This window comes from Trachymyrmex cornetzi, unplaced genomic scaffold, assembly GCF_001594075.2.
Source record: "Trachymyrmex cornetzi isolate Tcor2-1 unplaced genomic scaffold, Tcor1.1 scaffold15, whole genome shotgun sequence".
Taxonomy (NCBI): Eukaryota; Metazoa; Arthropoda; class Insecta; order Hymenoptera; family Formicidae; genus Trachymyrmex; species Trachymyrmex cornetzi.
In genome coordinates this window covers 976,839-990,539 of record NW_017296091.1, presented here as the reverse complement: position 1 = coordinate 990,539, position 13,701 = coordinate 976,839, and the positions used below count along the sequence as shown (strand labels likewise).

At 33.3% G+C, this 13,701-nt stretch overlaps 3 protein-coding genes across 6 annotated transcripts in view; all 3 read left to right on the top strand.

Annotated features, from left to right (window-relative positions):
• Positions 1 to 1,653, top strand: part of tup (LIM1_Isl and LIM2_Isl domain-containing protein tup) — a 38,131-nt gene extending 36,478 nt beyond the window's left edge. For 2 of the 4 annotated variants that reach the window (XM_018502860.1, XM_018502858.1), the window contains exons 5-6: positions 170 to 376; positions 1,050 to 1,653. In XM_018502860.1, coding sequence (XP_018358362.1) covers positions 170 to 376; positions 1,050 to 1,280 — 438 coding nt within the window. In that variant the 3' untranslated portion in view covers positions 1,281 to 1,653. Of the gene's footprint in view, positions 1 to 154; positions 377 to 1,049 lie in introns of all 4 variants that reach the window. The other 2 variants (XM_018502859.1, XM_018502857.1) reach the window with 1 other exon arrangement.
• A 3,111-nt stretch (positions 1,654 to 4,764) lies between these two features.
• On the top strand, positions 4,765 to 8,563 carry Taf5 (TATA-box binding protein associated factor 5). The gene is made up of 11 exons (XM_018502834.1): positions 4,765 to 4,918; positions 5,061 to 5,246; positions 5,990 to 6,192; positions 6,283 to 6,479; positions 6,567 to 6,774; positions 6,883 to 7,002; positions 7,066 to 7,211; positions 7,289 to 7,426; positions 7,551 to 7,744; positions 7,934 to 8,225; positions 8,303 to 8,563. Exons 1-11 carry the CDS (start codon positions 4,856 to 4,858, stop codon positions 8,515 to 8,517), a joined length of 1,962 nt encoding a protein of 653 aa, XP_018358336.1. The 5' UTR covers positions 4,765 to 4,855; the 3' UTR covers positions 8,518 to 8,563.
• Positions 8,564 to 9,687: 1,124 nt separating this feature from the next.
• Positions 9,688 to 13,672, top strand: LOC108758063 (NCK-interacting protein with SH3 domain). Its single transcript, XM_018502833.1, has 9 exons — positions 9,688 to 10,084; positions 10,184 to 10,374; positions 10,817 to 11,707; positions 11,967 to 12,169; positions 12,248 to 12,351; positions 12,431 to 12,649; positions 12,719 to 12,891; positions 12,983 to 13,080; positions 13,224 to 13,672. Exons 1-9 carry the CDS (start codon positions 10,048 to 10,050, stop codon positions 13,312 to 13,314), a joined length of 2,007 nt encoding a protein of 668 aa, XP_018358335.1. The 5' UTR covers positions 9,688 to 10,047; the 3' UTR covers positions 13,315 to 13,672.
• Positions 13,673 to 13,701: the final 29 nt, after the last annotated feature.

The window sequence follows — 13,701 nt, the reverse complement described above, 5'->3', positions numbered from 1 at the left end:
AATAGATGGTATAACTTTTTATCCTTCAAAATCAAACAGCTTTTGTTTGAAATACATCTTTTAATACCTTTCTTTCCAGATATTTGAAGTAGACACTTAGAATAAATCATCATGTATAACACGATATTTCGATGAATGATCTAATGGAACCAAGCGCTTTTTATTTCAGGACGGGCGTAAATTGGGCTTCGGCGGCATGCATGGCATACCCATGGTTGCCAGCAGCCCCGTGAGACACGAGAGTCCTATCGGCATGACGCCTCTGGAAGTTCAAGCTTATCAGCCACCGTGGAAAGCACTGTCGGAATTTGCGCTTCATACAGACTTGGAACGACTAGATCCTAATGCACCATCGTTCCACCATTTGGTGTCTCAGGTAACCATATTCAAAACATTTAATTTCTTATTTTTGCAAAATATCATCGAAAGTGTAGTCTCGAACGGCGACTTTCGCCCTGGCGAAAATAAAAACCGAGCGAATAAATCGAATGTAAGAGGAGAATGACAGAAGCGTAAACGAATCATCTAGGACACAAATGAAAATTGAGACAATGAAAGAGACGTTTATTCTTCTTTCACGTTTCGTCTCAATTTTCGTTTTCTAGGAGCTTCGTTTACGTTTTCGTCACTCTCCCTTTATATTCGATTTTCGCTTCAATCTTTATGTTCGCCAAGACATGAACAAAATTTGTTGAAAGAAAATATCTTCCTACAAATATAACTAGACACGAATGAAAGAGAATGATTTACAGTGGCTGCCAAAAGATTCTGGCCTAGATAATTTGACGACATACTTTTTTAATCAATGTTTTTCACTTTGTATTATAAGTTAATAAAATTCTTATTTTGAGACCATGATAATTTAAATACTGAAACATATTCCAGTATTTGCATACTAGATTTTTTATTTGTAAAGATTATTTATCTGAGCAACACGATGAAATTACTTAATTGGCTGGAAACTTTTGGCAGCCACAGTATATTCATAGAAGAATGCCAGGAATTGTCTTTACTCGGAAAATCGAGTGTTGTTATCGCAATAATTGCAGATGCACGGCTATGACTTGCATGGGGGACCACCGCCACAATTGGCACCCCCGCCAGGGATGCTTGGCGGGCCGATGAGCGACGGTGGAGGCGGACCGTTACCGCCCCCGGGGCCTCATCATCCAGGTGGTGGCGGGCCGGACATGGGCCAGCATCCCGACAGCACCGACAGCTACGTGACCTACGTCGAGAGTGACAGTGACTCGTTTCACCACGATACGGGAAGTCCATAGTGTCGTGCGAGGAATGAACGTAAAATTACCACGCCCCCGTCGTCCTTCGCTTTCGTAGCGACTCTCGTCGTGGTGCTCGTCATAACGGTGAGATGCCTGCAACGGCGAATATGGAGCGGCCACGGAACCAGGGAACATCGTGATACATATGGATATAGGAGGAACAATTCAGATACCAAAGGATGCATCGATCTTTCGACGATAATTAAATAGACTCGTATCGCATTACTCTACCAAAAGTGGCTCGGAAACGACAAGTGATGAATATACTGAAAATGAGCAGCGAAGGAAAGGAGGGGCAATGTCGCTGTCTTGGACGTACATGAATAATGTATTTTTATTTTAGTTATGAAATAATTTCTTTGAAATGACAAAGGACGTTTGCAAAAATAACCGTCTAATCATTGAGCGTACAAAAGTTTCAAAAACCTTGAACATCCTGTATATTATCAGCTTATTGATATAAAACCGAATTCTGGCCAGACCGAGCATTATATCATTTTGATTCCCGCCATTTTGATTTTTAATAAACGTGGCGTTTCCGTGTGTCTCTATTGTTTTGCATTACATTACATTATTACCAACGTAACAATGAAAATTCGCTGCCTGTGTAAAATTATAATATCAATTTCGCTGGAGATTTGTAAACGGCTTGTGTCGTCGTTAACTGCCTGTATATACCAGAAGGAGATGCGATTCGGTATCCAGTACTGTGGAAATACACTGTACATATTTGCTACTCGCTGTAAATCTAAGCAATGTTAAATCATAATGTACTCAGGCGCAAGTTGTAGCGTAGAATACGAATAATGGAATATATATACAGATATATATAGGCACACTGAATTTACATTGATAATTGTATTATTCCAGTTATGTTAAGTTTCGTAACGGCAGAAATATACTCGCGAAAGGATACAATTTTATTTAACCATCTTCGACGGGAAAGTTGCCGTTATCATTGTTAATATTCTGCGTTATCTCTCAAGTTTGTACGGAAAGCGACTTTGTACTTGTACGACACACGCCTTGGCTTGTTAAGAGATGGATTACGCTTAGTTACCGAAGAAGCACAAGGGAGCGGTGCTCCTTCGTTTATATAATTGGATACAAAAAAAAAGTTATAATTTAATGGATCGTGCAATCCATTTAGTAAGGAGCGAGCCAAAAAAAATTCAGAAAAAATTAATAAGAATTAATTACATATAATGTATAATATATTATACTATATATAATATATATTCGTTTAATGATATTTTTATTAGAAATTCAGGTAACTTTTATTATATATATTATATATAATATAACTATTATATATATATATTATATGTACTAGGCGACAAATATTAAAGAAATTCATTTAATTTCTGATATATATAAATATAATATAAATAGAAATTTTTATGTAATTTCTATATTTTATTTAGTTCCTAATCTTTGAAACAAGCAATTAGCCTCAGAATCGTTAAATTTGTTTTTCTACTTTTAAGCAGGAGTACTTCTCCAAGCGTAATCGAAAAAAAAAACATATTTAAAAAAAATTAATTTCAAAGTTTAAATCTTGAATCTTATAAATAAAATTTAAATTCGTTTTAAAGGTCAGATTTTTAAGTCAGATCGATTTCGTATTTATGTGCCGTTAATTTTAAAAAATATTCTTATTTCAATTTCTCGTAAATGTTACTGAATGTAACAATTTTTCAAGACTTTGCGCTTCATTTAAACTAAAAAAAAAAAAAAAGACTCGAATGCAGCCTAATGTGTGTTACTTTCACAAACTGCTTTCTAGTCTCGCAGAATCATTAGCTAACATTTTCGGAATAAACGGAATTTTATTGCGAGTACTTTTCGACATTAAAATCTGCTTGGGCGAAACAGAAGGCGTAATGAACTCTGTATAACATTGATTATTAATTAACTTCATTTAGCGGGAGCAGCGACGAAAATTCACCACACAACATGCGTGGCCAAGCCTTTTCGAATAGAGAATTGAATTGTACACCGCTCTCTTGTACGTAACATGATTAGAAAAGAAAAAAAAAGAGAAAGACATAGATCATGTAAATTTAATATTTCGTAATTCGTTCAAGCATCTTCGAATTTGTATAATATTTCTATACTGGCACAATGTATGTAATAAACTGTCGAACAAAAGCTTTTTGATGAGATTCCTTTATTTTGAGTGCTTATAGTTGTTTGTAAAACGTATATTTCGGAAATTTTTCATTTAGAAACTTTTTTAGACGCTCATTAATTATATTTAAAAATCTAGACAAAGTACAAACTTGTAGAATACGTTTTTATGAAACTACAATTTAGTGAATTTCTAATGACAAAAAGTAATTACAATTGTTAAATAATTACAATCACAATGTAATTATTGAAATTATTGTAATTACATGGTAATTACAATCGTTAAATAATTCCAATCTCGATCTTAATCCCATTTCAATTATTTAATATTAATTACGAAGAGAAATAAGATTTATAGAGAGAGGGCATAGTGGAAAAATAATTATTAAAATTTGAAAGTGTTCATCGTTCGAATAATTATCGAAAGAAAAAACCATTTATGCTTGACAAGTAAGAACTTATTTATAGGCTTATGTCAACTAATGCCTGATTTATGCTTCGATTTTTTAATCCTAAAATCCTAAATGGAATACAGATGTCAGTTAGGATCAATTATGACTGGCAGCCCTATTGGCTGAATTTTAGGATTTTAGGGAAACCGAAGCATAAATCAAGCATAAATATTTTTTATAAACAATAACGATATCACATACTTGACGATCTATGTTGCGTTTCTCGCTCCACTCCAAACCTGCAGATGAAGAATGCTGATACCAGAGTCTTCCAAATCGATCTGAGGAACTTGGAAGGGCAAAAAATCATCTGTCGTCGATTAAATTGTCTTTGTGTTAATGTAACTTAACGCGACGTTACGAGATTACGATGGCGCGGAATTATTTTGAAATTCACTACCGATCGTGGCAACGAGTATATGGTAGTAAAGCATGTATTAACGAACGCATTCGAGAAAGAGAAATATCCTTGACAATCTCCCGTGCACGAGATATGCTTCTAGAATATTATAAATGATAAAAAATCGTAAGGAACGTGAAACAACTCGAGCACAGAATCTACAGTTCGTGGCGCGTTCTACGAGCGATAGCGAAATTTATTGAAATCACGAGAATCGCAATCTCGGGACTATCGATAATCGCGACTGTGGCGCCGCGCACCGGCGCACTATTCCGTAGTCTGTTTTCTGTTTCTGCACTAAACTGTTCTAGAACTCTCTTTCTCGTTTTAAACAAATATCAAATCAAACCGCAAACGGCGCAAACGTATATCTATCTCACTTTAAGTTCCAAAAGTGTACACTAGTTTAGCCAGCGAAAACAGATGTAATTAACAGACCTCCGGTGAAAAAGAATATAATTCAGTGTTCACTGTTCTCAGTTAGGTTCAGTTGGCTTTCACTCAAGCCGTAAGCTATGTTGGTTGGTTTTTGACCGTTGCAGATATTTGTTTCTCTTGGTTGTTATAATAATAGAGATAATTGTCCAAATATGGATACCGATAAAAATACCATGCTCGCAGTTTTGCAGCTTTTGAAGAAGCACAATTTTAAGGTAAGTTAGAAAATGTTCTTTCGTTTCCAAATCCTAACCTGTATTCGGTGTTATTGAAAAATTTAATAAATAGATCTTTTTTTTACTCACACGCATAATTACAAACAAATAGCTACGTATTTTTGTTATTTTGTGTTTTTAGGGAACTGAGGAATTATTTAGAAAAGAAGCTAATCTTACTGATATTTCGATTGATGACTCTCAACAATCTGATTCTGATGTGACCAGTGTCCTTTCTGCTTATAAAAGCGAAGGTGATCCTGCACAATATGAGAAAGCATATAGCGAATTGAAAAAATTTGTGGAAGGAGCCTTGGATATTTATAAAGTGAGCCAAAGTTATCATTAGTACATATGCACATGTATTTTATGTCAAATATTACAATATAAATATGCAGCTTTATATCATACCTGTTCAAAACTTCGTTTATTCACAAGTTATATATTTCTTCCTTTTCATCATCTCGTTGAGAGAAAATAAAGAATAGATTCTAAAGTAGCCAGTTACTGTAGAGCTTTAGTGTCTATTCTTCCTGTATAGTCAGTGTACGATCAATTTAACTTCCATTTCTTTTTTATTTTTGTTCTGTCTTGCTCAATGAAATAATGAAGGAAAGGGAAAGAGTTTTTTACGAATTAAATTTTGAATAAGTCTGCTTATATATTATTTCATATAATATAATTTACTATATAAAATAATGATTTATATTTATTAAATCTCCTGTTGCGTGGGCAATGTGTAATTGTACACTTTTCATTAGCAATCTGTCTTTGAACTTATTGTTAGTGCAAATTTTTATATTATTTCAGAGTGTATAAAAATTTCAACAAATTCTTGTGTATTTTTGAAAGCTTTAACAAGTTTTTTTCCTATTATAGAAATCGAGTTGTGTTTTACTTATTTTTTATAGATTTAAAATTATCTATCAGAATTGACAATCCAAAAATCGGTTGTACTTTGAAAGTCTTATATTAATGGCAGAAGATTAGTATATATAATGATAGTATTAATATGAACTTGTATCATGCAAGATTATATTATATTCTATACAAGATTATATATAATGATAGCATGAGCTGGGAACCATATTATATCCAGTTTTGGTGCACATGTATTTGGAATTGGTTTATAATAATCATTCTCAAGAAGCAAAACAACTCATGGAAAAGTTCAGTGGAAACTTACAAGAGTATTATCAGGATGACTTGAAAAGATTATCCAATGTAACAAAACGGGAACAAATGGCAGGGAATGAATTAACCGACACTTTTAAGTAAGCATAGAAGCGAGCAATATATGATGAATATTATTCAGACCTAAGTATAATTTAATCCTAAGTATTATTTGATATCTGTACTTGCAGATCTAACCAGTTTATAATCAGAATGTCGAGGGATACTCTTTCGATACTAAAACGACATTTGCAAGAAAAGAAACATAGTGTTTTATTAAACATCATACAGGAGCATCTTTACTTTGATATGTATGAAGGTGTTGCTCGTAATAAACAACAGATAGAAGCAACATCTGGAGCTATGGTAGGAGAGGCTACCAGGCAAGGTAATAAAATTTCTTTATAACAAGAGAATTATTCCTTATTTTTATGTTTTATAAAAAAATGTCTATTAACAAATTATTAAAATGTAGATAACAAGGTCAAAGTCTATTACGGACTTTTAAAGGAACCAGATATTCAATGTATAGAGCCAAATAAAGAAGAGGAAGATGATAAAGAAGGTGGTACAGATGGTGATAAGCCAAAAAAGAAAAAGGCTAAGAAAGATCCCTTATTTTCAAAAAAGACGAAATCTGATCCAAATGCACCGGCTGTGGGCAGAATGCCGTTACCTAATCTGTAAGATAAATATGTCTTGCAGGTTCTTTAATGATTTGCTTCTGTTGGTGTTAAAGAATTAACAGGATGTTTCTCTACGGTCTCACAATTTACATCTTTTCAATTTAGGAAAGATGCAGATAAACTGGAAAAAATTAAGTCCTTGAGGGAAGCGTCAAAGAGAGTCGTCCTTGGACCTGACACATTACCATCTATATGTTTTTATACTATGTTAAACACTGTTTACACGTAAGTATATGAAATTAAATTTTCTCATTAATATCCATTCCATAAATCTTCTTTTGTAATTAGTGTGACAGCGGCAGAAATAGCAGAGGACTCAAGTTTATTAGCTACCGGATTTAGTAATTCTACCATAAAAGTGTGGAGTTTAATTCCACAAAAATTGAGGTTGATGAAAACGGGTGAACCATTACAAGATGTTAAAAGAGAAGCAGGTAACACAAAATCTCATGATAGAAGCTAATTTATTTTACTTATATTATTCTAAAATGTGTTGCAAAAAACTTTATAGAAGACGTATTGGTTAGAATGATGGATGAACGAACATCTGAAACTACGAAAAACCTGTATGGTCACAGTGGGCCAATTTACAGTCTTTCATTTAGTCCAGACAGAAATCTTCTTCTTTCGTCATCAGAAGATACCACAAGTAAGACTTGATTATATTACTTAATGTTTATTCAATCATGTAATGAAAGTTATTGGTGTAATTATTACTGTAATATTAGTACAGTAAAGATAAATTAATTGGTGTAATAATTTTAATTGTTCAGTAAGGCTATGGTCACTGCACACATGGACATGTGTCGTTTGTTACAAAGGCCATCTATTTCCCGTGTGGTGCGTACGATTCTCACCGCACGGTTATTACTTTGCAAGTGCCTCGAATGACAAAACTGCCAGATTATGGGCGACTGACTCTCATCAACCATTACGAATATTTTCTGGTCATTATTCAGATATTGATGTGAGTTAACATTTACTATCATTAATTTATTTGTTTGATCATTTATTCGCTCGATGGTGCAACATCTTAAAATCGAGACAGGGTTTGTCCGCGAGTCTAGCATGGTGGACTCGCGCGCTATCCACCATGCTGCGTGCTCTGTTTGGTCGTTAGATAAAACAATTAACTGTTATTTCATTATCTTTATAGGTAATTCAGTTTCATCCAAATTCGAATTATGTCGCAAGTGGTTCAAGCGATATGACCGTGAGATTATGGGATTGTGTAACTGGAAATCAAGTCCGATTGATGACTGGGCATAAAGGATCGATTTTTTCTTTAGCTTTCTCAACAGAGGGTCGCTTTTTAGCTTCAGCTGGGGCAGATCATCGTGTGCTTGTGTGGGATTTGGCTCACGGTCACCTTGTTGCGGCCTTATCTGGTCATACAGGGAATATTCATTGCTTATCGTTTAGTCGGGATGGCAATATTCTAGTCTCAGGTATTTTCATTATTCATCACTTTAGGTAAATCAAATAAAAATATATCAAACAATAATTGATTGTGTCACTTTGACAGGTTCCTTGGACTGTACACTGAAATTATGGGATTTCATAAAATTAGCAGAAGAGATGAGTTTGGAAGATGTCAATGTTTCGCACAATCCAGATGTAAAAACAAACTCGGAATCTTATCTACTACGTACCTTCCCGACAAAAAACACATCTGTCCTAACGCTACATTTTTCACGTAGAAATTTATTACTGGGTATTGGCATGTTTGAGTCTGCATAATCCACGGAGACTTTGCGCCCACATGATTTATCGTTACATAAATCAAAATATAACTTTAATCTATATATGTACAGATAATTTAAGTCTATGAAATGTATCATAAAAGTTATTAATAAATTTTTCACATTTATTATTTTTTTAGTGTTGTCATTATTAATAAATGCAACATTCAATTTTTCTTGATATATGATAAAATACGATAAGATTTGGTAGAAGTTAATACTTAATATTGATAGTCTCTGAAATAAATTTGCTTTATTTGCACCTAAGCGCTTTCGTTTGATATGCTTATCATTGTGTAAATTAAAGTTTGAGTAGAAGAAAATTATACCGTAAAAATCAGTCTACTTTTTATTCAGTAAGAGGTAGACCGATTTTTACAGAAATCTAATACTGAAAATTGCTTATTTTAAGTATTAAAAATACTATTGTTCAAAGAAAGTAATTAGACATAAATTCATGATAAAAATTTTTCTCAGAATTTTAATATAAAATTAAAATTTAAAAAAATTTAGAATTTTTAATTTTCTAACTTAGTATTAAAAATACTATTGTTCAAAGAAAGTAATTAGACATAAATTCATGATAAAAATTTTTCTCAGAATTTTAATATAAAATTAAAATTTAAAAAAATTTAGAATTTTTAATCTTCTACTTTAAAAATTTTCTCAGATTTTTTATATAAATTGGAACCCTCTTTAGAAGCGCCAAAAAATATCTCTATATCTCTTCTAGAATTTTTCATATGTGCGAATTCTGAAATATTCTGACATTTCTAAGATTTCTCATCCTATAATTTGTGATGAAATGTTATAAAATCTGAATAAGTTCAAGGTATTTTTTCAGAAATTATAAAATTTTTTAAATCTCAGAATTCATATATATATGAAGAATTCTAACAAAAGATGTAGACTTTCTCAGTATTTCTGAAAAGTATTTCAATTTGTATAAAATTCTGAGACAAATTTTCACCACACAAGTAGAACAAATAACTTATTTCAGATACTCTTAATATTACAATAAAATAAAACTTAAATCTTATAGTACTTCATTGTATATCAAGATAGAATAGAATGAATATTTCATCTTATTGAACAATAGTGTTTTTAATACTCAAAATATAATGTACCTTTCAGTATTAAAATTCTATAAAACGGGAGCGGTATGATACGCACGATCGATAATTCGCACGAATTTGTAACTCGTGCAATAGCATGCGACAGCGAGCGAGTGAATGGGTGAACGGCGATAGTTCGACGAATTCGATGTCGATCTCGCGGTAACAGCCGATCCGTGATCCGTGTATCAGTAGAGTCAGTACTGTCAATCGCAAGCGAGAGGTGATTAATATACACGCGCACACACGGGAAGGCCGGTCGGAGCAAAAAACCATTGACAGAAAAAGGCAAGTGGTAGGGAAATGAGATGTCCAAACGCGAACGAAAGTAAGTAGGCGGTTCTTCGGCATTCTGGTTTTCACCTGGGCGTTGTCGCCGTCGAGACCGTTGCATTTCACTCTTGCTTTTCACGATGGAGGATAACGTCGATAACAGCGCGACTAGGTTAGGTAAGCTCGCCGTATTTATATTCCTTCGGAGGCACACGTTCAAGATATATTTTTTTCGTTTTCTCGTTTCTCTCTCTTTACATTTTGTATATTTTACAGCTGCGGATAGCTACGAAATGGTTAAGGCCTTGTACGACTTCAAGGCCACATTTGCCAAGACTCTCAGCTTCCGGGAAGGTGAGTATTTCATTCTGCTGCAGCGTAATGTTAAGCAGAAAAACTGGTGGCAAGTTGTAAACAGAGGAGGACGTCTGGGCTACATACCCTCCAATTATGTTGCCTCTGTGAAGGTATGTGAAATTTGGTTTGAGGCATATACGAATATTTAGGCCTATTCTATTTAGCTGAACTGTTTGCATAGTGTATCTTTCCCCTTTTCTTTTCACTGTAGAGAAAAAAGGTCTATTGTTTTTAGCTGAACTTTTTTGCATTTTTTATCTCTCCTCTTTTTCTCTCCATGTAAAAAAGAGAGAAAAGATTGGAAAGATGATCTATGAATCGAAAAGTTCAGCTAAAAAGAACAGGCCTAAAGAGAGAAGATAAATAAAAGATATACTGTGCAAGATATTTAGCTAAAAAAAGAACTGTTCTTTAACTGAGCTTCTTGCATAACTTATGTTTCTTCTTTCTTTTCACATCGGAGAGGAAAAGAAAAAGATGAATTGTATGAGAAATTCAGCTCAAAAGAACAAACTTTAAAACAGGTCTATTGTATTATTGATTGATTCACAGGCACAGCCCCAGTTCCTGATTGATTTTTTGGAAGATTGTATACTGACTTTAGAAACGGAAATTAAGAAGGATAGCGAGTCAGTGCAGCCTGACAAGCAAGATCTCTTAGCAAAGCTAATAGAAAGGAAGAAACAAATCGAACTGAGCAAAAAATCCAACAAAAGACAAGCGCCTAAACCACCAGATTTAGATTGCAGCATTATATCTAAAGAAACACATTCTTTGATTGCTTGTGACAATACAGAAGCAGATATTAGATCAGCGCCAAGCAATACCTCTTACGCAACTGCACAAACAACTCTTCGCAGTAATAACACAGATCATATTCCAGCAATTGCACAATGTCAACGGCCGAATGGAGACGAGCAACATGTTCAATCACTTCCTCGTCAGACGTCTTCGGACACTGTTCAAAAAGTCCAGACATCGGTTACTGAAGTTCGCAAAACCTCCTCGCAAGGTAGCATACAAAACATATGCAGCAACTCGCCAAATAAAAGCAATTCGCCTGCTAAGAACAGCTCGCCAATAAAGAGCAATTCTTTACAAGCTATTAACTCGCGAAGTGCTTACCAATTGCTCGATCAAGTACGCAAAAATACTCAACTTAGTCATGAAATGTCGAAAGTAGCAGTCACAGTTGTAGTGTCTAGCCTGCAGCAGTTGCTGCCAGAAACTGTAAGTCATTATCTCGATGCTTTGCTGCATCAGCTACAAACACCGTTGACTGTGTCAAAAATGAGTATAGAAGAAACTTACGACGCTAACAGATTGAAAATTATTTTTACCGAATTGACTTCGTGCAAGGAAGATTCGCAGCAAAGAAGTTGGATGCTTTATGAAGATGAATCTATTATCGTGGAATATATCAAAGAATTGACCGAAATATTGGTATATTTAATTTTATGAAATAAGGCAATAACTTGAATTATATCGACACCACACGCTTAGTATTATATTTAACTCTTAATATTGCTTGTTTCTAACTCTTCAATTAAGATTTTTTTTTTTTTTTTCAAATTTACATGAATGCTCTTAGAAATATATATGTGTATTATTCTTAATACTAAAAATGTGGTATAAATATGATTTACTTGATTTAATTTGATTTTATTATGATTGATATATTCATACGTTTACCTTTTTTCAGACTAATGCTGATGCAAATGTATCGAGATATGTTTTAAGGCAAGATCGATACAATGGCGTAACTATATTAATACAATATTATCAAATGGAGACGAGATGGACTATTAGGCAACTGTTGTTGCAATCATTTGGCGTTATGTGCAGTTTAGATCCAGTGGTACTAACTATAATGTTAAATAGTATTCTACCAATGGAATTAGCAAGGTATGAGTAATAAGACATTTAATAATGAAGTATATTTAACTAATATTTAACTAATAACAAAAATTCTGGTTTTTACAGAGATATGAAAAGTAATCCCAGGAATGTATTAAGATTAAATTATTCTTCGTTATTGCTTACAATGATTTTTTCAATGGGTGAACCCATGCCAGTCACGCATTTAGGTGAATAAAATAGATTATACAATATCATTATTAAAAATAGAAATTAAAATATATATTTCTTATTGATTCGTTTACACAGAACAACTTGGCTCAGATTTTATATCGTTCCTGCTGGACCTAATAGAAACACCACCTGATACAGATCTGGAAGATCAAATCCCAGATTTGTTCATAAATTTGATATTATCCTACAATTTACAATTTACAACTTCTGAGAATATCGTTCTAAACGCCCTACGTGAGCGAACTGTAGCCAAGACTTTTACTGAAAAAATTTTATTTCTTTTTAATAGAGAAGGTAAATTTTATTACAAATAATATGTATGTCAGAAATAATTCGAGCTGACAAACTTCTACCTTACCGCAGAGGATCCGGTACGAATATTTGATCATGAGCCACAACCGCCGCACTCTGTACTAAAACTTTTTGTCGACTTGTTTAGTAACGATGCCATAGCAAGTCTCTTTTACACCAACGACGTAAAAGTTCTTATTGACATCATACTACGACAACTTTTTGATATGTTTCCCGGAGATAAGGTATTACATTATGTTGTGTTATAATTTCATATTGGACTTGTTAAAAATATATGTATATTTAATATGTATAATTTTATATATGTAATGACAGCGTAGACAATATCTGGAACTTTGCCGCCGAGTTCTACGCACATCCAATTATAATGAGCATCGTCATCGATCTGGAGATTTATTAAAATGTTTTACAAGGTAAAGATTTAGATGTATATAAATGTCCTCTATTACGTTTTATTATAAATATTAAATAATTAAATATTAATATTATAAATATTATTATTATTGTATTTTTTTTATAAAACTTTATTACATGTATATCTTGTACTCTGCACTAGGATATTTTGCGAAGAAACGGCAGACAGTCATGAAGACCAGCAAGTAGTACGCGAAATTAGCAACGAATTTCCACATTTGTTCAGAATGTGACATTTAATTCCCTCGTCTGATCAAGATTTGGACGAAGATGACTTGCAAACTCTTGTTTAAGTAACTTTGAGAATTTATTAACGGTAAGAAGAGAAACAAATTTTGTTAATAGCCTTTACGGCTCTTCTATATTTTATCTAGTAAAAAGAAACGCACACGTAGCTTATGAAGTGATAATGATATGTTTTATGACTGCCATAAAAGTCTTCATTCTGTTGGTGCTACAAGACGTTACTCTTTGTGTAAATGAACTATTTAGTAGGAAAGATATATGAAATTATTATATATGCGTAACGTATGAAACATAACAAAGAAATCCTTTTCATTCTTATTGTGAGGACCATTGATATCTAAGCATTCCAACATTTACATAATTAAATTAAATTA